This window comes from Sarcophilus harrisii, chromosome 5, assembly GCF_902635505.1.
Source record: "Sarcophilus harrisii chromosome 5, mSarHar1.11, whole genome shotgun sequence".
In the NCBI taxonomy this organism is placed as follows: domain Eukaryota; kingdom Metazoa; phylum Chordata; class Mammalia; order Dasyuromorphia; family Dasyuridae; genus Sarcophilus; species Sarcophilus harrisii.
In genome coordinates this window covers 26800054-26826215 of record NC_045430.1, presented here as the reverse complement: position 1 = coordinate 26826215, position 26162 = coordinate 26800054, and the positions used below count along the sequence as shown (strand labels likewise).

Sequence of the window (26162 nt, the reverse complement as noted above, 5' to 3'; positions counted from 1 at the left end):
TGGAAATTTATTGTCTCATATTTTGAATCCTCTCTTATGTTCTACTGTGTCCATGGAATCTTTCCCCTGCCTTTTCTGCTTTTTTCTATTTTATTTTTTCTGGTTTTGTATTTGTTTTAAATAAATATGTAAATTAAAAAAAAAAACAACAAAAAAGAGGCAATGACAAATCACTAGCTGTGTGATACTGGGTATGTCACTTAATATTGTTTGCCTGTTTCCTCAATCTGTAAGGTGAGCTGGAGAAGGAAATGGCAAAGAATAAAGTAAAAAGTACACAGCAGAGAACAAAAGAAAACTTACAAGGAAACAAAGAAAAAATGGACGATTCTGAACACAATATATAATGTTTATTAGATAGGCTTTCTTGAAATGGAAATTTGTCTCATATTTTGAATCTTCTCTACTGTTCTGCTGTACACATGGCAATCTTTTTTTTCTTTTTTTATTTTGAATGTAAAAATTTTAAATATATATATCCACAAAAAAGGAGAAATGGAAAATTACTATCTGTGTGAACTGGGCAAGTCATTTAAGCTTGTTTGCCTCAGTTTCCTCATTTGTAAAATGAGCTGGAGAAGGAAATGGCAAAGCACTCCAGTATCTGCCAACAAAACTCCAAATGGGATAATAAAGAATCAGATAAACTGGGAAAAAAAGAACAACAAAGTAGCTGTTAACCCAGCTGGTAAATAGCAGTTTAAGATTAGGATGATAGGATCATAGAGTAGAACTAGGAGGGACCTTGAAAGTCATTTAATCCAAGCCCATTTATTTTATACAAAAAAAGGCCGAGTCTTAGGGAGGTCATATCTTGCCCAAAGTCACAGAAGGTGTGAGTATCAGCAGTGAGATTTGAGGCTGACTTCGCTAAAGCCTAGACCAATATTCTTTTCACTGGGCCACACTACTATGTCCAATACAAAAAATATTGGATTAGATGCTGATTTAGGAATAAAACCCAGTTTTCACAGGTTCTAATCTCAGGGCCCTTTCCCTAAGGCCTCTCATCAAGATTCAGTCTATGTCTGAAGAGATATGTTGAAAAATGTAATTTTGGACCAATTCTATTCCAAATTGAGATTTCAGTAAGACGATAACATAAAGAGAAAAATCAAAGTCAAATGCTATAAAAGACATTATCAGGTTGGTGACATTTCTTGTATGCTGGGGTATAAGGAAGATGGGATCCTTGGGGTGGTTAAGAAGGCAATGTAGGTGATTCATCAAAACACTATCATTTTTTGGCCATTTAGAGGAGTAGGGATAGGAGGAGCCATAATGGAAGGAATACTGGATTTATACTTGGGGGACTTGGTTTAGAATCCTAGTGTTGCCACTTTACTACCTGCAGATATTAAATGAAAAGATTTGACCAAATGACCTTTAAGTTTTTCCACTTTCAATCCTGTGATGCCTGATTCCCTCAACTAGAAAGCAGAAAAGCTAAGTGCTATTCTTAGCTCTTGCCACTAGTATGTTTCCAGCAAGTCTCATTAACCAATTTGGGTATCTGTTTACTCATCTGGAAAATGAGATTTAGATAAGAGAGTTTCTAATGTCCTGCCCATCACTAAATCCCTGATCTTGGTTGGTGACTCTTCCTTAGTTTCCCCAATCTGTAAAATAAGGGCCTTGGAATTGCTGCTTTTGAAGTTCTCTTCTGATCACCAATCCACAATCCTTTTTTTTTTTTTTTTTTTTTTTTTTGGTTGCTCTGACAGTCTCCAAATCAAGTCTTACACACGCATGAGGGAGAGTTTTCACCAAGGTCATTCTTTGTTCATTTTGTATTTGCTGCTATTGTGAAGTTCGTATTGCTGCTTCAGGGCTGTGGGATTTGTGTCCATCTGGCAATCTTAAGAATAGATTTTGAGCTATGTACCTATTAGGCTACACTGAAGATTATATATATTTTCAGGAGCAACTAAATTTTCCTCAACAAGAAGGAATTGGAGCCAAGGGAAATTAATGTGAACAATGACACCAGTTGTGTGTGTGTGTGTACAGCAGATAGGACCTTGAGGCTGTGAATGTGCACCAATCTCCATCCTCCATTTTCACCGTCCCTGGTGGAGGCCCTTCAATGAATATTCTATCAGCCCTTATGCCACCCAATCTTTTATGTTCCTCAGAAAGATGTCTTAAGGGACCCGATTAGTGTTGGATGTAGGCACTTGGTATGAATAATTTTATCAAGCCAGCAGTGAAAATGGGCAGAGAGGTGTAAGGGAAAAACCAAGCAACACACAGAAAACTTGCTAATCATCTATCAATCCATCTCCAAGTCCTCAGAAAGGCAGCTGAACCGTGTTGGGTTAGCAGTAATCTTTAATTATCGCCAACCTCTAACCAGGGAAAACTTTTCCTCAAACCTCGGAAAGTGTGTGTGTGTGAGTGAGAGGGAGAGAAAGAGGGAGAGGGAGAGAATATGTTTGTATGTACAGCGATTGGGAAACTGCAATACCTGTGTGGGATGGTTTTGGTTGTCTAGCTCAAAGATTAGATAATAGAACAGATTTAAACTGGGAAAGGACTTCAAAAGTAGAAAAGGTGGTAAAGTAGAAAGAATGCCAATTCAAGGTCTGGGGTCAAAATACTATTCCTGATGCTTGATATCCATATGACCTTGGGGGAAATCACTGAAACTGCATTTGCCCATCTGTAAAATGTGGGATTTTATTAGATTGCCATATGTTTGGAGGATTATAGCTTTAAAGCTGGACTTTGGAGTCTCCTCAGCCCAGACTCCTCATTTTATAGAAACTGAGGTCCAGAGGGCTAAGTTACTTCATCGGGGTCACAAATGGGCTTCTAGATTTAGGAGGAGAATAGATCCTGTAGATCATGTTATAACGGTGGCATTTGAACAACATCAATGCTTATTAAAGAAGTAAAGGGAAAAGGAAATATATGCATGTCTAAAATGGATTTGGAATGGCAGAATTTGGACTCAGGGTAATGGGCCCACTCTCTTATTCCCCATCCCAGTTCAATTCTCTTCTCATTGAACTACACTATTGTCTCTATGGGGATAATAAATGACACTATTGTTAGGGAGGGGACTTGAGATCTCATATTAGATTGAATTTCAGGGCCATCTAGAAGGCGCAGTAGGTAGAGCACCAGCCCTGAAGTCGGGAGGATCTGAGTTCAAATCTGGTCTCAGACACTTAACACTTCCTAGCTGTGTGACTCTGGGCAAGTCACTTAACCCCAATTGTCTCAGGGTAAAAAAAAGAAAAGAAAAGAATGGATTTCAGCACTTTCTCTAGGACACAGATTTAGAAAGCTGCCTACTGCCAAACTATCTCAGAGGGAACCTTTGAAACCAGATCTTTCTAGCTCTTTATGAACAACTCCATGCTGCCTCTGCTAGTTTGAGAAACAACTCCCATCTATGGGCTGCTCTTACCAAGATAAGGCCTTTGAGGGATCAGGAGGCACACAACAGCTTTTAGGACCGGGATGGGGAAGGGGAGGAATTTTGCTGAGGAAGGTTAGTGGAGAAAGGGGGAGGACCACACTTGCTGATGGGTAGCTCTGGGGGCAGCCAATCAAAGGCTGCCCATCCGTGTGGTAGGGATGCAACTAACTCCCTTAGGTAAACTGAACATTCTCTACAAAGCACCTCCAGCTCCACTGTGGACACTGGCTTTGTGCGGAGATGGAAGTTTTATCCTGGAACAGGAGGTAATTACACTTGGATTTCCAAACCAGTGATCTTTTATATTGGATTTCCCCTAGACGTATGGTGGTTTTAGATTTATATGGAGAAAGCTTTGAAAAATTGGTTCTTGTATATTTTTAAGGTGGTATGGAGCAATGGAAAGAGAACTGGCCCTGGTGCTCACTGCCTGGATGACCTTGGGCATGGCACTTAACTCCCTGGACTCAGTTTCCCCAGCTGTAAAGTGAGGAAGGTTGGATTAAATGATGTCTGAGATTTCTTTAAAAGTACCTGGGTCTATAATCCCATGTGTCTACCACAGAATGGAGGGATAAGCATGAAAACTTTGCATTCTCAACTCCATTACCACTCATAACATACATACGAACAGAAACACACATGTGTATGTATACAGATATGTACAAGACACAAACATATATGTGGATATATACCTATGTGTATGTGTGTGGATATGTAGGAAGAGAAGTTCCATGGTAATATTATATCTAAGTTCCAACCTATACCAACAAGAACGAATGCCTCTATCTACATGCTGATAATAGAAGGCAATTCAGTCAGTCAACGAGTATTTATTAAGCACCTACTGTGTGCCAGCAGCCAGAGTGGGCCACTGGATGGAGTGTTGGGCCTGGATTTAGGAAGATCTGCACCTAGCTGTGTGACCCTGGGCAACTCACTTAGCCCTGTTTGCCTCAGCTTCCTTATCTGAAAAATGAGCTGGAGAAGGAAATGGCCAACTACTTCAGTATCTCTGCCAAGAAGACCCCAAAAGGGCTCCCAAGGAGTCGGATATGACAGAAAAGGATTAGACTTTTCTGCCAGATATTGAGTGAGGCAATGGGGCTACATGTACAAAGATGAATTCAGTTCACTCCACTCCAGCAATCATTTTATACATTCATTAGCTACTCTGATGAAGACCAGACATTTGATGCTTTTACCAGCAAAGGGTACAGAAAGGCTGGATTTGGAGCGAGAGGACCTAGTTTCAAATTATACCTTTGACATTTATGTTGTGACTTGGATCTAGCCACTTTATAACTCATTTGACTTATCTGGAAAATGATGGGATTGGACCAGAGTGCTTCGGAGATCCCCTACAGCTTTAGACCTACGAGACCATGATCTTTATAAGGCATTTCCCTACTCTGGACCTCAATATTACCAAAGAAGTCCAGCTGGTCCCCGAGGTTTCTTCTAGCTCTAAATCTATGATCTTCCAAATTAAACTGAGTCTACAGCAGGTACCAAGAGAAAGGTGGAAAGCTAAATTCAATAAGGCTCTCGGGCTTATAGATTCATTACTAGAAGGAATGTAGGTGAGAATTGATTTTAATTCCCCTAAATCCAGAGCCAATATTCTTTTCCCTGAAGTATAAAGTGCTCTCTTGTAGAGTGCTTTTCCCAAAGTCACGTGGTTATATATTCAACAGATATTGAGCATTTCTCATAATAATACAAGGCGTGGTACTAGCTGCCAAGCTAGGATTTGAATCCAACTCTTGGATTCTAACTAATGCCCTTTCCCTGACGCCCACCGACTTCTAACTGATCTGGGGAGTGAGGAGGGGGGAATTATGGGCTATATCTGTGGTATTATTAAAACAGCACAGATTTTTGAGGAGGGAAGGAAGGGAAGGCATAAATACATGCCCAGGTGTGGCTTTAGAGACTTGGGAACCCCCTCCTACTTACCACTGACTTGCGAATACTAACTCGCGGCTTGGGAATGGGCTTGGCGGGTTTGTTTTCGAAGCTTTCTGGGAGCGTTGAAGAATGCCCACCTTTTCTTGCTTGGAGTGCGAGCTGGTAGGCCACTTCAAATGCTTGTCCTAGGGTAAGTATGATTTCGTAGGCTAAATTCTGTGGCAAAAATAAAGGGGGGAAAAAAGCATTTAAAAATAAGTCCATTTCAAGTGACAACAAATATCGGCAAACACTTGGCAACACAGGAGGAGGTAGACTAAATATGACTTTGAACTATTCCATCTTTATGCTAGGTAATTCAGAAAACACCACCAGAACAACACATTCTAGGACCAATTTAAGATAGCATCATCACTTGTTGAACTTTCACTGGCATTTCTTTAAAAAAATGAAGAATTTGATGAAAGGGATTAGTTTTTCATTAGACACCCTAGTTTGTAGCCTGTGGGATCCTCAACTTTTTGCCAGATGAAAAATAATTCTTTTCTCTTTTCAATTCAATAAACATTAAGTATGCAGAGCACTGTAGTAAGCTCTTAGGGAAGAAGGAAGAACAGCTTAGGGAAGAGATATTCTGTACCTTCATAGAGTTTACAATTTAATAATGAGATATGGTGCTGGTGCTTCTCCCAATTGTAGAATTGCGGATAGATTGAGAGCTGGGGTTGGGGGAGACTTCAGAGCTCATTTGGTTATTTGCTATATTCATTTTACACATAAGGAACTGAGGCCCTGGGGATTTAAATAATTTATTGAAGGTCATCCATATAATGAGTAGTAAAGGCTCTAAAATTTACTCTTTATACCGTATTTCAGATGCCAAATGGAGGGGGTTTGAAAATATACACAGAAGGTGCTGTGATCATAGTGGAATGGGTTTAGATCTGGGATTTCATTTAATACACTTTCCAGGATGACATTGACATTTCTTGCCAATCTTCAAATGTTTAGGGAATCAAAGAATCATCAAGTTGAAAAAGACCTCAAAGTCTTATCAGAACAAGGTATCACTAAAGCTTTTTCTGCATGCTGATAACTCGGGGCAACTAGGAGAAAGTCACTTCAATCCAATTTAACAATATTTTACCAATTCCTCTGGAGCAGGTGAGGCAGTGCCAAAGACAATGATAAAAGAACAAAGAGTCCCTGCTCCTTAGGAGCCTACCTTTTCCTGGAGGTGAGGAGAGACAGGAACAAGTTGAATGCAGATAAATCAATTCAAATAAGATAAAAAGTAATTACAAAGTATGAGAAGCAGAGCTGATGTATCCCATTGGGAGTCAGCCTTGAAGTCAGGAAAATCTGGGAGACAGAAGCCCTGGATTCAAATCTAAGCTTTGGGATATGTCTGCTGGCTCCCCAAAATGTGAAACCCCCCCCCCATCCATGTGGCAATAAAGAAGTTTGCAAGTTGGTGTAGTGGATAGAAAGAATTGTATAGAATCAAGAAAGAGCTGAGTTTAAATCCAGGCTCAGAACTTAGCTAGATGTATGACCCTGGGCAGGTCTTACCCCTCTCTACCTCAATAAAATGGGGATAAAATAGTACCTACCTCCCAGGGTTGTTGAGAAGATAAAATGAAATAATATTTATGAACCACTCTTAAACCTTAAAGTGCCATATAAATGATAGCTATCATTAATATTTTTATCAATAATCTCTCATGCCTTCCCCACTTCCCCCCACACATGAGACAGAGTTCTTCAGAGAAGTATGGGACTAAGCTTTTCTTTAACATCTGCATCTCCATTAAGATACAACCAACATTTTGGCTGCAGAGAAAGGCATTAGTCACTCAGACACAATCAGCTGCAGCAGCAGGCATAAAAACACTGTGTAAGTGGCGCCTAATTAAGTCTGCATGACTTGACATTTTCTGGTCTCCCTCTGGACAAATTTGGCCCTTTATGACCATCTTGGTGAGAGTATCAGCCCTTTCTGAACTTTCCCTGGCATTTCTTTAAAAAAATTAAATTAAAATTTGGGGGATAGCTTTTGTATTTATGTAAGTCCATGGATTGAGACCTGGAAAAAGCTAGAGATATTATCTAATCGAACGACCTCATTTTTCCCATAGGTAAATTGAGGCTTGGTTGTGTTAGTCACTGTGCCACTGGGCTCGAAACAAAATGGAATTCTGGGGCAAGGCTCTTCTGTGGGGATAACCTGTATGAAATTCAAGTGGACATTCTCTTTTAGAACTCGGGAAGGATACTCTCTCAGCTGATAGAGTGCTCTTCCACCAAACTCTCCTAGGAACCATTACTCACATATAAGCAGTGCTTTCTGGGTTACAAAGAACTTTCCCCACCACAAGCTTGTGAGGTAGGGAGGATCAATGTTACTGTTCCAGTCTTAAAAAAGAAAGAAACTTAAACTTAGAGGTTCAGTGATTCCAATAGCTTTCTGAGGCTTAGAGGAAAGTCCCAAAGTCCACTTTGACAGGTTTATTTCTCATTACTCCCCTGTGAGACATGATTTCCCATCTCTGCACTTCTGGGTTGTTCCTTTTGGTGTGTCTCCCCTCTTAAAAACTCCAGCTCCCTCCCAGGTACAGCTTATGTGCAATCTTCTAAGGGAAACCTTTCTTGCTTCTGATAGCTCCCACTTCAAATGGGTGTGTGTGTATAATACATATTACATATATTTATTATATTCATGTAACATAAATATATATATATATGTATATACATACATGTAATATATAATGTAAATTATATATATATAAATATATTATGTAATAAATTATATATAAATATATATATATATATGTGTGTGTGTGTGTGTGTGTGTATAGGCAGAAAGACCTGAATTTGAATCTAGTTATGGATAATTCCTATCTGTGTGTCTGTGGGAAAGTCATTTCACTCTGTTTTCTCATAAATTCTCACAAATTTCTCATAAATAAAATGGGGATGATAATAGCATCTGCTTCTCAGGATTCTTATGAGGATCAAATCAAATGATATTTATAAAGTGTTTTGTAAACCTGAAAGCACCATATAAATGTTAGCTGTTATTATTTCTATCATCTCAAGTTCCCTCTAAGGCTTCACAACTAGAAAAATATAAGAAAGAGCTAGGTTTTGAACTCAGGTCTCTAATGCTCAAGCTACTATACCACATTTCATTTCCATTTTAACTCTTCTGGAGAGAGAAATAGGAATGAAACAGCGTAAAAACATTTCCTTTTTGAAATGGAAGCAATGGAGAAAACTGTAGGGTAAAAGGGTCTTAATGAAAGTGACCCATGGAAAATGAGGCAGACCGAGGCTAAGGAGGAAAAAAGGGTGAAATTTAAAGAATTCTGAGATAGAAGCTCTGGTCCAAATCCTGCCTTTGAGGCTTATTATCTGTGTGACCCTAGGGACATCTCTTCCTGAGCCTTAGTTTACCCATCTGTTAAATATGAATTGGTATTATATGGCTCCAATGGGACATATATCTAGAGGCCATCTAGTTATTGGAATATAGGAAGAAATTTTAAATCTTTGATCTTAAGATCCTAGTTTAAAGATAGAAGGGATTTTAGAGGCCATTGAGTCCAGCCCCCCTCATTCTACAGACAAGGAAACTGATAGCCAGAAAGTATATGATTCTTGTATTTGAGATCTTTCAGACTGCAAGTCTAATCCACAACCCCAAACTGCCTCTATGAACCTAAATGGACTTTAAAGCAAGATATTGCCTTGACATTTTTTTCACTTTGTGTACTTTGATGTAAGATGGAATCCTGGGAACAAATAAAATAGATATTATTAGAATGGATGTTGATTTGATAAGAGGTGGCAGTCTTAACTGGGATATTTTTTCCTCTTTTGCTTAGGAGATGTTGCCCTCTGATGCTATATGTATATTTTGGGGTAATAAGGAAGCTTTCAGAGCCTGCTAAGGATCCTCCCACCTTTCCACCCCTACCCCCAGTCAACACTGAATCAGCACTTGCTTCCATAGATGAGGCAGACTTGTGCATTAACAATCCAAGTTTCCAAATGCTAGAATAATTTTCAAGGAGGTATTGGAATCTACCTAAGATATTCATTTTAAAAAAAAAATCAGACTCTTGATTTCATTCAGTGATCTAAAGAAGAGGCTGGATGACCAAATGTTTGGGGGCTGTAAGCATGACTCCATGTGCACTGGGTAGAAGGATGGACTGGATGACCTCTGAAGATCCCAACTGACATGAAGTCTATGACTCTATGGTCCATGATACTGCCTTCTGTCTGGTGCATTGATGTGGGTGATTGAGAGGAAAATTTCCAAAGTAAGAATGATGACAACGCACACATCTTTAACCCTGTCAAGTTTTTCTTGCAATAATCCTAAAAGTGAATGAAGTGTCTAGATCATAGATTTGGAGCTGGAAAGGACCTCAGGGACCATTTGGTCAAATCTCTTTAATTTTCAGATAGAAAAACTGAGTGCTTAGAAAATTTGCTTAGAAAAATCAACCTCTTCCATCCCCTTAAAAAAACCCAAAAACTAGTATCTTCAAGGTGGAAGTCAATGACGATCATTATTTGGACTACTGGCTTGTTTCAAATGATTTCCTCTTCATATGAGAAACACAGAGGGAAATGCAGCTGCATGGGAAACAGGTTAACAGTTTAGGCACTTAGTTTTTAAGCTGTGCCCAGGGTCAGAAAGCTACCATCAGAGGCAACCAGCTGAGTAAAGGATTCAGCTGGGAGATGTTTGGGGAGATTGGCTGGTTCCAGAGTTTAATCCCCAAGCACAATTATGTTCAGGGTTTTACAGTATTTAGCAGTTCGGATGCTGGGTGCCTGTGGCCATCACACATAGCACTTGGGTTAGCAGGAACTTGGTTAATTCAGGAACAACATGGCCCTGGATTCAGACTCGGGAAAACATGTTCCAAATCCAGTACTCTCTCCACTGGGTTCTACTGCCACACAGGTGGTAAGTAATGGAGGCAGATAATTGTCCACTGCCTTGATTGTTTCCCCACGTACTGACAGTTACTGAGACAGTTGTCTAATTGCAAAAGCTAGATCTAGTATGCATGAATAGCAATTCTTGAATCAAAAAATATACATATATATATATATATATGTATATATACATTATTTTGGGGGTAAAATATTTCTGTTATTTTGTTACCATCTTGGTTAGGATGGAAACTTCCCTTAGCTGCTGTTTGACTAGCCCCAGCACGTCCATCTCCTCCGTGTGACCTCACTTGGGGGATGTAGGGAGGGGGTGCCTACTTTGCAGTTTCCCCAGGCATCCTGCCCAGGACCAGCTAATGCTCCAGACAGCTAAAGGGCAGCCTCCAGGCAAACTCTGTAGGAAGCATGTGAAGTGTGACCTACATTTAAGGATTTTTAACACAAATCTTTAGAGAAGCTCAACAAACTGTCAAGCTTTAGGAAGAGAACCTTAACTAAGAATTAGGAAGATGATACATGGCTATATTTCTCCAGAAGCTTGGAGATGAAACTGAATTGACAAGCCTGAAATGATTGCTGTGGATCCTCTAAGTTTTTCACAGGGTTTGAAAGGCAGGCTCATGATTAGACCGAGTAATGTTGGAACCTAATAGTGGAAGGTACTAGGTTTGGAGCCAGCAGTGGAATGGAGTACCTGTGGTTCAAATCTCACTTTGCTCACATCCCTGTGGGATATTAGACAACTCACTTAGCTTCTTTGGGACTCAGTTTCCCTATCTGTAAAATGAAGGGATTGAACCAAATGGCCTCCGAAGATCTTTTCAGTTTCCAAAACTATTATGGGGTAAAAGATATGGGAATTGTCATAATTACTATTTTTGAGGGCAGAGTTTTCTTCTCATCATATTTCTTCCAGCCTTTTTGGTCCCTCTCTATTCTTGCTAAGTCTTCTTCTCTTTAAAGTCTCACCCATAGAGTAAAATAACTTTGTGACTATGCCGTAAAGTCACAGAATTCATTGACATTGCCTCAGCTTTGTGTGTCGCTCTCCAAGGTATTAGTAAGGAACTAAACTTGATAGGTTAAGATGATAAAATATAAAATGTTGTCTGAGGTTTCTGGGCGTTCAGAAATTTAGTCTCTATAGTCCCTATAGATACATGATTACTGATGAGCTTGAACTGGTGCTGAGACTTTCCAGGGCAGTGCTTGGTGACTGCTTGGTATTGGAAATTTGGAATTTGGAGATTTTTTCCCCTCTCATACTTCTAAGGCAGTGGTTTTCAAACTTTTGTTTTCAATATCTTTATCCTATTAAAAATGATTGAGGCTCTCTCCAAAGCATTTTTGTTTATCTGGATTATATTTATAGACATTTACCATATTGGAAATAAAAACTATTTTTGAATTTGTAGACCTTCTAAAAGGGTTTCAGAGATCCCCAGGATTCTCTAGATCATACTTTGAGAACCACTGTTCTAAGGTTTATCACTTTGGGCTTCATACCAAAGGGACTGTCATCCGTTGGCTTAATAAGAGACTCAGAATAGAGGGCAAAACATAGCCTGCTGAATTACACAGTCCTGCTTTTTCTAATTTCTCTGGCACTGTGCTCCCCTGCCTCGACCAGGCCTCTTTTATGAGAATTGACAGAGCCACAGCTCAGCATGGCAGGGCCACAGGCAACTCATGAAAGAAGTGGGCCAGCCAGGGTGGATGGGAAAAATGCTCTTGACTGTACCTTGCAAGGAATGCTATTACTAGTTAGAGGTCTTGGGGATAGAGAGCGTATTTAGGGAGGAGAAGCTGATCCATTTCAAGATGTTCATCAAGAATATATGAGAAAAGATGAAATTCCAGTAGAATTTGCAGTAAAACTCCAATCAAGTAAAAATATATTCTGTAGTACTTTCATACATGTATATGTATATATAAGTATAATTGACCAACATTTGTTAAGGGCTTACTATGTGCTGGGAACTGTGTATGTGTATATGCATGTATGTAGGACATTTAGGGGTACAGTGGATAGAGTGCTGGTCCTGGAGATAGGAGGACCTGAGTTCAAATCTGGCCTCAGATGCTAGTTGTGTGATCCTGGGTATGTGTGTGTGTAAATATATGTATGTAGACAGACATTTAAAATAAGATTTACAACTTGAAGGGACCACCCTCCCATTTTACAGATAAGGAAACTGAGACCCAGAGAATTTAAATTGTTTGACTAGGGTCATGCAACTAAAATAAGTGTTTAAGGACAGAATATTTTGTCTACTTGGTAGGATTTCAGTTCCTTAAGTACATGGACTTCTGCCTTTTCTCTTTAGTCTTTGTATTCCTAGATCTCTGCACAGTGCCTGGCACACAGTAGTTGCTTAATAAGTGCTTGTTGATTGAATACTTAAAAAAGGAAGGGGGTTGTTGATAAGTCTGGAAAACTGAAGGTTAAAGAAGCAACTTTTTGTTGTTTGGAAATCTTCCCAATGTATATTTGTTTGTTTTTTCTTTGTCACATAACAAGTGCCCTCCCTTCTAGGACCACCTGACTCCATCTGGAATATGTTGTCTGTCATATTAGAATGTAAGATCCCTGAGGGCAAGAACTGTTTCACTTTTATATTTGTACAATATACAAATTTGTATATAGACCTTGTCGTTTTTCCCCCCTTAATTCTTCCATTTGTTGTTGCCATTTCAGTGATGTCCGTCTTATGACCCCATTTGGGGTATTCTTGGTAGAGACACTGGAGTGATTTGCCATGTCCTTCTCCAGCTTATTTTACACATGAGGAAACTGAGGCAGACAGAGTTAAGAGACTTGCCCAGGGTTGCATAGCTAATAAGTATCTGAGGTCGGATTTGAATTCAGGTCTTTTTGACTCCAGTTCCAGTGCTCTATCCATGTGCCCCCTAACTGCCTTCAACTCTTTCATAAGAGATTTCATACATGTTGGGTTTTCTTCTCTTTATTATAGACCAAAAGTTGGAAGGGACTCTAGATGAGTGATTAAATGCCAGATCATACAGGCATTAATTATCAAAGGCAAGATTTGCATCCTGAAGTCTTCTGACTTCATTATTCTTCTCACTGAACTGCATTAAGTTTCGGCCCATTTTTCAAGAGATTTAGGGTGCAATACTTGGTCAGTCCTGGAGACTGAATGTAAATTAACACATGATATGTATACTTTTTTCTTTTTCTTCTGTTTTTTTCCCCTCTCTTGTGGTTTTCCCTTTTGTTCTGATTTTTCTCTCCTAACATGATTTATAAAGAAATGTGTATAAAATGAGTGTACATTTATAACTAGAAAAAATTAAACTATAAAAAATACTTGGTCAGTGCATCTATTATTCCTTACTCTTTCGCGCTCGCTCTCTCTCTCTCTCTCTCTCTCTCTCTCTCTCTCTCTCTCTCTCTCTCTCTCTGTATATATATGTATATGTATATATTTCCCTAATCATCTGTGACATAGAATGGCAGAATTTTTGAGTTGGAAGTGCTCATCTCACAGACAAGAGGCCCTATCAACAAGTGGCCATTGAGTCTCCATCTAAGCACTTCCAGAATAGGAATAGCTAATTTCACATCTGGACAGCTACAATTGCTTCAAAGCTCTTCCTTCTATCAAACCTACATTTGTCTCATGGTAACTTCTGCCCCAGCTCTTCATTCTCCTCTCTCTCCTACACAGATCTTGACATCACCTTGCTGAAATGTCCTTCACAGATTTGTGGAGTCAGTTATTTGTGTCTTGATGAACCTGGATTTTTCTTATAGATCAGAGATCTCTGGCACATTGGATAGAGTACCACCCTGAGAATTAGGAAGATCTTGGGTATAATTCCCTCCTCAGACATTTACTAGCTTTGTGACCATGGAGAAACTTTGCTATTTCTTTGACCCCCTCAGTTTCCTTATCTGTCAAATGGGCATAATGATATCACCCACAACATACCATTGCATTGGAAAGTACTTGGCCACCCTTTAAATATAAATATTATATAGCAGAGAAATAGTATTCTTTCATAATCTGACATTAAAATGTAAAATAATGATCTACTCCATCCTCCAAACCCCTAAAAAACCTGACTGAAAAGCACTGGAATCATCTAGGGCTGACTCCAAAGAGCTTTGAGGAGAAGGAAGATTAGCTAGTGATTATAACTTTGAGTGGAGATCATCTTGAATGTATATAATTAAGATTACTGATTCGTTGTCTCATTACTTCTCAAGTAATAGACTTTCAACTGCTCTTATTACTTCCATTCTTTCTCCACCTCTAATCTATTCTTTACACAGCAGATTCAACAATTTTCTAAAAGCACGAGGCAGAACACTCTCAGTGGCTCCCTAGCTGCATTAATTGCCTTTCTTGGTTGAGATTGGTTGCCTGTAATCTGATTCCCTAGCCTATCTTGCTGCCCTTTTTAACATTGCTTTCTGGCTTAATGCTGTTTTTTTACATTTCAGCCAAATTGAAATTCTAGCATTTCCTGATTTTTTTTGTTGCCCTTTCGTACTTCCATATATTTTTATAGGCCATTCTCTAACTCTTGACATGCATTCTTTCCACTCAGTCAACAAGCATTTATTAAGCATCATGCCAAGTTCTGGGGATACTTGTTGAAATTCTTTTCTTGTTTTAGATTAAGCTTAGATGCCTGCCACCCTATTTCCCCAGTCCTCTGATAATGATCTCTTCTTTCTCAATTTTTCTGAAAGCATTTTTGTTCCTATCTTTTATTTATCCTTATCAAATCCTGTCACATACATATTATTTGTGTATGTCTGGGTTGTTATTAAATTGTAAATAACTTGAGAGCAAGAACTAGCTCCTTTATCATCTTTGGATTCTTTTTTTATTGTAGTAAGTTTACTTTTAATACACATTGATTTATGAATCATGTTGGGAGAGAAAAATCGGAGCAAAAGGGGAAAATCATGGGAGAGATTAAAAAAAAAACCAGAAAAAAGAAGTGAACATCACATGTGTTGATTTACATCGTTTCCTTAGTTCTTTCTCAAATGCAGATGGCATTTTCTATCTAAAGTTCATTGGGATTTCCTCGGACCACTGAACTATTAAGAACCAAGTCTTTCATAGTTGATCATTGCACATTCCTCCTGTTGTTGTGTACATTGTATTCCTGGTTCTGCTTGTTTTGTTTGGCATCAGTTCATGTAAACTCATCTTTGGATTCTTGATATGCCTGATGTATATTATACCTTTACTAAATCATTTAAAAATAGCATCATAGCTTTAGGGGACTAGGCCATCTAATCCAATCTTCTATTTTACAGAGGAGGAAACTGAGGTCCAGGGAGGTAACTTGCTTAGGGTCACACGCTTTTAAGTTTTTGAGGATGGATTCATGGAAGCCTAGATTTGGAGTTCAAAGGGATCTTAGAAGCTATAGAATTAAATCCCTTTCTTTCACAGATGAGAAAACTGAGGTACAACTAGGCTAAGTGATTTGTCCAGAGGCCAGATATTTTAATTCAACTTTACAGATGAGGAAAGGGAGGCAGGTAAAGTTTGAAGGACTCACCTAATTTAAGACATTAGTACTAATCAATATTGAACTATTGTATTTCTAAGATTGTCAATTTATGGGAGAAGATGCTGTGAGCAAAAGCTTAAAATTGCACTAAGACTTCTGGACCATGCCATATTTTAATGAATAAATATTTTTCTTAATATTTTGATGCTTCTATGGGTCCAGGAAAGGCACAAGCCAATAGGAGGAAGCAGCCTGGGGCAAAGAGTGAGAAAGCCCTGGTTTCTAATACTGTCTCTGATTCTTGCTGACTGTGTGATCCTAAGTAAGTCATTTTTTTTTTCCCTGAGGAAATTGAGGTTAAATGACTTGCCTAGGGTCACAGCTAGAAGTTTAAGTGTCTGAAGCCAGATTTGAACTCAGGTCCTCCTGATTTTAGGGGTTGTGCTCTACCTACCATTTTCTTTTTGTGTGACCCTAAACAAGTCATTTTTCTTTTCTTAATCTGTTTCCCCATATGTAAAGGTAAGAATTATATCTGATGACCTCAGAGATCACTTCCAACTCTAAACCTAGAAACCTAACATATTTTAACCCAACTTGTCTTTCTGTTCCCTTGCAGTGAAGATAGGGGACAAGAATGCTTTTAGTAATAGAGAAAAATTAAAATTCTTTCTATCTGAAACATCAGGTAATTCTAATGAATTTCTTCTTTCAGAGGAATCAGAATAATATTCCACTGTTCTGTTCTGTCTGGGATCTTTTCTGTAAAAACTGACATTCTTTTCATTCAATAAACATTTATCAAGTGCCTCCGATGTCCAGGTGTAGTGCTAAGTACTGGACTTTTTTGATTTCATTGGTAGTCACGGACTCTCGATGAGAGAACTTTTACTAGTTCAAGATGGCACTTGCCCTCCCAGCTTCTAGTCTCTGAGAGCTGCCCAGAAACGCTGAGAAGCGAAGTGACTTTGCTCATATTCCTACTAGATGTGGGATTCCAACTAATGTTTTCCTGAATCTAAGCCCAACTCCCTAGCCACTGCCAAGATTGCTTTTTTGGTTAACATTTGTGTTTCACTAAATGTAGTCTCTTTTATATATAAGATCTTGCTGAGAATGTATGGAGGAGGAAGATGGGGAATATTGTCCTTCACACACCCACCATCATGACAATTCCTCAAACAATTCCTGGTGCATCTTCCCTTGATTGAATTTTTCCATTGCAAGGCAACAGAAAGACAAGCTTGATTAAAAAATATCAAAGGCAGTGAGGGCAACACGTATTCTGAGGATTAGCAAAGTGAGAATTAACAAGGGTCTTGCTGCAAAGTCACGAATCTTCAGTGTTATTGTTTTGTTTTTTGGTTGAAGGGGAAAATAATCTTTTTTTTATGCTTCAGATCTCTTGAATGTAGCTGTCTCTAGAGCTTGAGAAAACTAGATATTCCCATAATAGGATGTGTCTGAATTATTTCTCATCCAGTGAGCATAGTTTTATTTATGGGAAACCAGCTTGAGGATTATCAAAAAGAATTGGCTTGTTGACACATACTTTAGGAGAGTTGTGGTCTCCTTCCTTTGGCTACTCCTGTAGGGATGCAGAGAATGGCTCCTCCACTCCTTAACTATCAGATGGTTTTGGGGTGATATGTACAAACAACTGAATCATTTGATGACCAAGCTTCAGGCTTAATTGAGCCAGGCAGCGTGATACAGTCTGGGTTTGAATGCTTTTCCTAATGTTACTAGCTCTGTGACTCTGAACAAGTCATTTCTCTCAACTTCAGTTTATTCATTTATAAAAACATAATAGCACTGTTCTCACAGGGTTATTTCATAGGCCCAAAGACCTAGGTCTGGGAGGGACCTCAGATGTGATTTAGTCCAGCTCTTTCATTTTACAAAGAGAGGAGACTGAGATCCAGAGAGGAAAAGGTCTTATGGGGAGCATGTAGCTGATGTCATCCTTAGTTTGGCATTCCAAGTTCAGTGCCTTTTTTTTCTATTACCTCTCTCTTCTGTTGTGAATATAAATGAAATAATATATACAAAATGCTTTGCAATTAAAGCAGCATGTAAATGTGTGACAATTATTATTATACATCTCTAAATTTAGCTAGATTGGCTAATAGATAAATAAGTTCTCATCATGAAGCCTTTCCATCTTGATGGGGTCTTCAAGAGCTTCAGATACAGACTTGAAGAATCCAGGGTCATCTCTGCCCAGGGGAGAACCTATACACTATGTGCACTTTAGTGGAAGAGCTAACAACATATTGCAGCAAGCATTAAGTGCCTACTGTATGCCAGGTGCTGAGCTAGGTGCTGGTGATAGCCCAGCCAGGGCTATAGATTTGTTCCATGTTAGAAGCAGGACTGGCCTTTTCTATCTGCTCCTCCCCTTCATGCAGTTGTACTGGATTGTTTGCCAGGCATTCCCTCTTCTCTCTACCTCAGAGAGCTCCTCCCTTCAAGACTGAGGTCAAATGCCAAACTACCTTGTATCTTTTGTTGTTCAGTCTTTTCAGTCAGATCTTACTCTTTGTGATCCTGTTTGGGATTTTCTAGGCAAAGATACTGAAATGGTTTGCTCTTTCCTTGCTTAACTCATTTTACAGATAAGGATACTATCTTAGGATTAAGTCACTTGCCTAGGTCATGTAGCTAGTAAGTGTCTGAGGCTGGATTTACCTTCTTCTCTGTCTCTCTATCTGTCTCTTCCTTCCTCCCTGTCTCTCTGTCTCTGTCTGTCTGTCTGTCTGTCTCTCTCCCTCTTCCCCCCATGTGTCTCTATCCCTCTCTTCCCTCTCTATGCCTTCCTCTTTCATTAGAATATAAGCTTCCTGTAAATAGGATTTATTTTATTCTTTGTCCTTTTATTTAAGCACTCACTTCAAGTGCTGATTATATGGCTAAACTGCTATATTATCTAACGTTAATAAAGAGATATAGATACACATGACTGTGCCACTTTAAATATATGCATTTACATATATGACATAATAGTCAGGAAGACGGGTTCAAATGCCTACCTCTGGTTATGTGACCCTGGACAAGTCCCTAACACTTGTCCACCTTAGTTTCCTTAACTGTAAAATGGGTACAATATTAGCACCCATCTCTCAGGGTTGTTGTGAGGATCAGATGTGATAATTGTAAGATACTTAGTGCAGTTCCTGGCACACAGCAGGAACTTAATATCACTTCCCTTTTTGTTCTTCCAGGTGGCACTTTAAGATTGTAAGTTGAAAAAAAAGTGCTGACTTTGATTGGCAGTGGGAATTTTCCCACCTGGGACTTCCTTGTATTGATGAAGTCCTAGGTGCAATCTCTAGCCATTGTTTTATAGAAATAAGGAAATCATGTAGATAGAGCACATGGCAACCTGCAGCGTGTTACCTCCAGTCCAGTTATTATGATTAGGGGTGGTATATTCATTTATGCCCATGATGTACCTGCCAATTGACCTTGTTGGTAACGAGAGATATTGGAAGAATGACCTACAAAATGTCCATGGGCTCTGCCAGGCAGTGAACAGCCTCTCTAATGAACTACATTTTCTTTTAAAATAAGCCCTCGCTGATTTAGGGATGTGGTCGGGCCATTATGCTGTGAATTTCTTCACGATTCCCCATCAGGAGCCATGTGAGAGACTTCTACAGATGTTTATTTAAAAAGGCTTTAAAACTTGGACTGAATATATAGCTGCCCTACATAAAGATAGAAGGTCTCTGGTCAAAGAGGAAAAATGGTGGTTTAAATTTATTAAGGGGAGGGTAAACAAAGGCTAACTCATCTTTAAAGATGGCTCAAAGGCCCCAGGTCCAAGCTGGTCACCTTTGCAGGTATTTTGGGCATGAGGCAGAGTATGGTTCCCCCAAGGATTATTTAAATGGTGGATTTCAGCAGGGGGGAAGACAGTGGGGGAGAAAAGGGGAAAGCTAAAGTTTTGGAGTTTCTAGAACATTCTGACAAATTTACCATTTTTATATAGTTCATATGGATAAGTGTTAAAATTCAGGAAGCACAGGGGCAGCTCGGTGGCTCAGTGGATAGAGCACAAGCCCTGAAGTCAGGAGGACCTGAGTTCAAATCTGGCCTCAGACACATAATATTTTCCCAGCTGTGTGATCCTGTGTGATTTGTTCACAAAGCCACTGTGAAAGGCACAACTTTAATCTACATCTTCCTAACTCTAAGGCCAGTATTCCATTTGTTACATAAAGGATTCTTAACCTGGGGCCCAGAGACCTCTCTGATGGATAGATTTCAGGGAGTTTTGTAAGTTATAAAGAATAATTTGATAATTGGGGTCATTGTCAATATCTTGACTTTTGTTTTGCTATGTATTTTGATGACTTTGGCAGGGAGACTGATGCTGATGACTCTTTCTCACTTAAATCCAAGTCATGAACAAATCAAGACATCCCTCTTGAGATGTCATAGGTTCTCTGAGAATGAAGGATGAACAACATTTTGATAACTTTTTCAATTATAATCGTTTTCCTTTGCCATCTTAAGTATTTTATTTTATATATTTTTAAATTATGAGAAGAGTCCCAAAGGGAAAAAGCTGTAACAGTTGTGATTTCATAGATCTGATATGGAGAATTCCTCTCTATCAATGCAAGTCACCATCTTCCTAGGCACTGATGTCACAATCTGCATCATACAGAATGAGAATCAAGAGTAGAATTTGAACTCAGGTTTGCAGATTCCAAGGTTACTCCAAGCCAGTTAAATGGCATGAGGAGATCTGAGTGTTCTAATTTGCTGTCCCTTTAGATTCACTGTGAGGAAAAAAAAAGTACTCAAACAACTATGTAAAGGATTGTTTTTTGAAGTTGAAATTTCTGACTTTAGTATAGGTATTACTATGTTTGGTCAGGAAGTTAAAATAGACTCGATGTCAGTGTGTCTCTTAACAGAGATCTTAGTGTAATTACAGTGAGGTCACCATCTGAGGGATGTGCAAGGTTTTTGGATAAAATGCTTTTTTCTTGTTAACATCACAGCAGGGAGCTGAGGCTCTGCTCTGGGGCAAGGCAATGGGCCAACTTTTGACCATCTGGAGCTGGTTCCTGAGAACCAGTCTGGCTTTTCTTGAAAGGGGGTGAAAGAAAAAGGCCAAATTTCCAGCTGAGATGTCAGAAGAGAGGTAATCTTGAAACATATTCTCTCTCTCTCTCTCTCTCTCTCTCTCTCTCTCTCTCTGTTTCACACACACACATCTGGAGAGGGGGAGAGAGACTAAATTCTCATTGCAAATTAAACAACTGCATTTCAGGGAATGGCAAGATCTGACTAATTGCTTAATTTGCCAGGTTTAATGGGGTTGTGAACAGGAGGGAGGGAGGGAGGAGGAGAGAATTTATCCTTTTGTGGATTGAATGGAGCAACTTTAATTAATGCATTAATAGGGCAAAACTCTCCTGAAGGAATTCCTGGTGTAGGGAGTCCCTCAACCTATAAGACCTATCACCTCTCTGTGGTTTAGGAGATGAGTAAAGTGTCTGGGGCAGAGAGAGATTAGGTGACTTGTTCCAGGATTACACTAAAAAAATCTGATTTCTTTAGGGAAGCAATAAGGAAAATTTTTTTATAAATGGCTTTGCAATTTGGAGGGCTGCCCAGGTCACAGAGAGGTTAAAGTGACTTGCTTTTCCAGGGTTGTGGAAAACATAAGTTATATAAATGCAGGTAAGTGGTACAGTGGATAGAATGCTGGGCCCAGAGTCATGAAAACCTGAATTCAAATCTGGCCTTAGACATTTTCTGGAAGTGTGGCCCTCAACAAGTCATTTTACCTGGTTTGACTCAGTTTTCTCATCTGTAAAATGAGCTGGAAAAGAAAATTGCAAACCACTGAAGTATTTTTGTCAAGAAAATCTCAAAAGGGGTCCAGTTTGACATGATGAAAAATTACTAAACAATAAGCAACAATCAAACTAAATCAACTAAATAAACCTTAAAACAGAAACAGTTTGAGGGGGAGTGTGTGTAAGATAACATGTCTTAACCCCTCACTCAATACCTTGCTCCCTCCCTTCCCCTTCTCTAATACTCAGGTATTTACATTTTAAGGCAGGAGCTTGTCCACAATCTCTGATAAGTAGGGAGGTAGGAGAAGGTCTTGATACCATCCTTGTGCCCCAAATGGAAAAGAGAAGCAACTTTTCACCCTATTTAAGTCTATTTAAAAATTTCACAAGCACTTAATAAATTAAGGAATTTAATATTCCTCATTACTCAAGCTAAAGAAGCATTGTACAAGGACTTAAAAAGATAAAAAGAGGAAAAGAGATGGCTGAGGACATATAAATTGTGTATCCTGTCTTAGAAAATACAACAGCTTAGGATCCTTAATGATAGAGCATTTATACAATGTTCTTAAAATGCCTTACAAATATCACCTCATTTAATCCTCATAATTCCATGGGAGATAAGTGCCACTAAGTGCTGGGATCACACACCTAGTAAGTGTCTGAGATCACATTTGAGCTCAAGTCTCCTGACTCGGGTCCAGTTCTTTAATTTCTGTGTCACCAAAGCTGGATGGCTCACTCCTTCACTCAGAAAAAATTTCCTCCACCCTTTATCTTCCATGGTACAGTGGGAAAGAAGGTTGAACTTGGAAGCTTGGTATCTGAGTTTATATCCCACCTCTGTTTGAACTGTGTGAATTTAGGCAAACCATCTAACTTCTATTTGCCTCAATTTTCTCTTTGTAAAATGAAGGGGTTGGACTAATAACACCTGAGATCTATTAGCCTTGGATCCTTCAATAGATTTCATTCTGAGTTCTATAGAATCCCTTACAGAATGATTATATATGGGTCAAGGATACTTCTTGTGGAGCCAACTTCTTTTTTTCTTCTTGTTGTTGCTAGTTTTTGGTTTTATTGGTATTAGACAACTCAAAACAATTTAGGAGGCAATGAAAATAATATGAATTTCCAGCTGAACTATGGAAGAGACTTGGGGGGGGGGGAGGGAAAGAGTTAAAAAGGAAGGAGCTGTCCTTGGTACCAGGAGAAAGGGGCTGTCCTTGGTACCAGGGGAAAGGGGGCTGTCCTTGGATACCAGGGCAATAATAAACCAAAAATCTGAGGCAATAAAAACAAACAACAAAACAAACAAATAAAAATTAGGCTTCTGAAGCTCATGAATCTGGGGTGTGTGTGTGTGTGTGTGTGTGTGTGTGTGTGTGTGTGGTATATATGCCTGAAAGAAATTTACACTAATTTGCGGAGGAAAGTTTCTGAATCCTACCTAAGCCCCAACCTACAGTCAATCTGGGTGTAATACTGGGCAAAGCAGTTCTGTTACTCAAAGGGACTTTTAATAGAAACAAAATTCCAGGACTTACCACATCAAAGGCTGTGAACACGTGGCAGTAATGGTGATTTGATTTCAAGTCTTTCGTGATATACGCAAATGTGGAGAGATCCTCAGGATCCTGAGCAGCACAGGAGATGTTCCGGATTTCGTGCTCAGCGATAATGTTCTGGAAGAAGAAAAAAAGACCATATTTTCCACTTTTTTTTTAGTCACAAGAAAAATGAACAACACAGGCATTTGTAGTAGCTTTATGTGCTGAAATTATTTCAACACATCCAAACCAATCCAAGAATTTATTAAATAACTAGTATATGCAAATCACAGTCTTAGGAACAGAGATATAAAGACAAAATGAAAAACAGTTCCTGCCCTGAATGAGTTTACTTTTTATTGGGAAGATATAAAACAGATAATTATCATAATAGCATTTTATAGAATTTTAAGGTTTGCAAAAGTATCTTACAAATATTGATCTCATGCACATAATATATATTCATTATATGCATATGATACATATTCATTATATATATTCATCTATATATAGTATATATACTTGCCACATTATAGGTACTATATAAATTCTAGCTATTAATATAATTTTATTACATATATGTAAGTGTGCATTTGTTTATAGACATACCTATATATGTATAAATTCATTAGCACAATTATCTGGCAAATAATAGGTATTCTATAAATTCTAGCTATTATAATGAAATCATATTTATATGAATATATATGTATGTGTATAACTGAGTGTAGGGATGTATATGGTATATAATTCATTAGCATAATGCCTGGCAAATAGTTACCTACTCTTGTATACTTATTATGCAAATATATAATACAAATGCATATGTATATCTATCTCATCTATCTACCTACCTACCTCTCTCTCCCCCTTTTCTCTCTTCTCATCCTCACCTCTTCTCTTTCAGAACAAAGGGGAGAGTAATAAGGGATAAAGAAAGATTTTCCATGGGTGATAATATATCTCAAAAGAAGATAGACATTTTGAGGGGTGGCAGTGGGGAGGGACAGCATGAGAAACAGACTCTGCAAAGGCCTAGAGATAGAATATAAGTTCAGAGGAAAAGCAAGTAGAACAATTTGATTGGAGAGTAGAGTATCATTATGGCAATAAATCTGGAAAGATTTAGATTATTTAGGGTTCACTACAGTTATGATCCATGATGAAGAGTTTGTAATTTTTATGATAGAGGCAATGGGGAGTCATCGAAAATTCTTGAATATGATCTATATTATTTCAGCAAGAAAAAGGATGACAGGAATGAAATGGAAAAATTGGAATGAAAGCTTTTTGAGGTAGACATTGGGGTTTTGTTTTGTTTTTTGGTCTTTATCTTCAGAACCTGGCACTGAAATATCTTGAATTCCATATTTTACTTTGATTTTGAACTCCTGGAGATAGCAGTTCTCCAGAGCCTGGAGCATGCGTAGCACATTATCTCTGCAGCAAACATTCCTAGGCCCTAGCTAGAAATGCTTCTTTTTGTCATGGTGCCTTGGAGATGAAATCTAAAAGCCCACAGGTTCACATAAAATCCATCTCTGCTATCTTAGAATAGTCTCTTTGCATTCTTAACCCTTATCTCTTGAAAAAGTTCCTTCTGTAACCAGATTACTTTCTAATTGCACAATCTGAAATAAATCTTAGGCAGCTTTCCATGAGGGAGGGAGCCTGCCTCTTGGTACCTAAAAATACTTTAAAAACAACTGTCCACTGCCAACAGTACCAATAAACACTTCATGTTCTGCACGCGGCACAGCTGCATTGGTGGGGGAACAATCAAAGAATTAACTACATTAAAAATAATAAATCTGGTGTCTTTCATCCTGGAATGAAGCTGGCAAGCTCTAGGGATGATGCCAGTCAAAATGAACTCGGATGAAAGCTGGAGTCCTACAACTAGATAATGGTCTCTTCCAAAAATCTCAGAAGTACCACAGAAGGTCACAAACCCATTCTATTGTTCCTATCTCTCCTTGATGATAGATAAACTGGACAGAAAAGTATCTTGTGAGGTTCTAAAATGCATTTGTAAATGAATATTTTATTTATATATATATATTTAAACAAAGTGTTTGCTAAAAGCAAAGTCTCTAAGTTTATCCTCTTTCTCCTTCCCATTGGATACTGCTGTCACTATGGCAAACTGGTACCTCTTGTATTGATTTCACCTTCCTAGGACAGAGTCACGTTAGCCATATAGAGACAGCATGCACAATGGTTAGGGCCCTGGACACAGTCAGGAAGACCTAGGTCCCAATCTTGTCTCAGATGCTTCTTTAGCTATGTGACTATGGGCAAATGATTGGACCATTTTGTGCCTCAGTTTTATCCTCTGTAAAATGAGAGCAATAACAACATCTACTTCCCAAAGTTGTCATGCAGGCTCGAAAGGGACAAGGCCTTTTAAGTAATTTTAATTTTTGTAAAGTAATTTAATTCTAAATAATTTTAAATCTAAATGTTATCATAGACAAGTACTTAAAAAATTTTTTTTTCTTATTTTTAGTGACAGGGAAAAGGACTATGGAGAGAGGACTGGCCTTATGATTTCATTGGTACAGGATACTTTTGGGTGAGGAAACTTGTTTTACTAGTACAAGTCAGTATCTTTTCTTGCAACTTGTAGTCTTAGAAAGATATCTAGAGCTTGTTGTTCAATTATTTTCAATCGCATCTGACTCTTCATAGCCCCATTTGGGGTATTCTTGACAAAGATACTAGAGTGTTTTACCATTTCCATCTCCACCTCATTTTACATTTGAGGAAACTGAGGCAAACAGAGTAGTGACATGCCCAGAGTCACATAGCTAATAAGTATGAGACAAAATTTGAATGCAGGAAAATGAGTCTTCTGGACTCTCGGTCTGGCATTCTATCCACTGCTTTATCTAGCTGCCCATGTCCAGAGCACTGGTAGATTAAAGTAATTTGCTCAGAGATGCCTTTTGTTCTTAAGACAACTTTATGAATCTA

At 38.6% G+C, this 26162-nt stretch overlaps 1 protein-coding gene across 14 annotated transcripts in view; it reads right to left on the bottom strand.

Annotated features, from left to right (window-relative positions):
- ANKS1B (ankyrin repeat and sterile alpha motif domain containing 1B) overlaps nucleotides 1-26162 on the bottom strand; it is a 1348113-nt gene that overhangs the window by 18076 nt on the left and 1303875 nt on the right. For 12 of the 14 annotated variants that reach the window (XM_031941007.1, XM_031941002.1, XM_031941004.1 and 9 more), the window contains 2 exons: nucleotides 23184-23321; nucleotides 5387-5554 (listed from right to left, as the gene is read on the bottom strand). In XM_031941007.1, the coding sequence (XP_031796867.1) occupies nucleotides 5387-5554; nucleotides 23184-23321 (306 nt within the window). The remainder of the gene's footprint in view (nucleotides 1-5386; nucleotides 5555-23183; nucleotides 23322-26162) is intronic. The other 2 variants (XM_031941010.1, XM_031941011.1) reach the window with 1 other exon arrangement.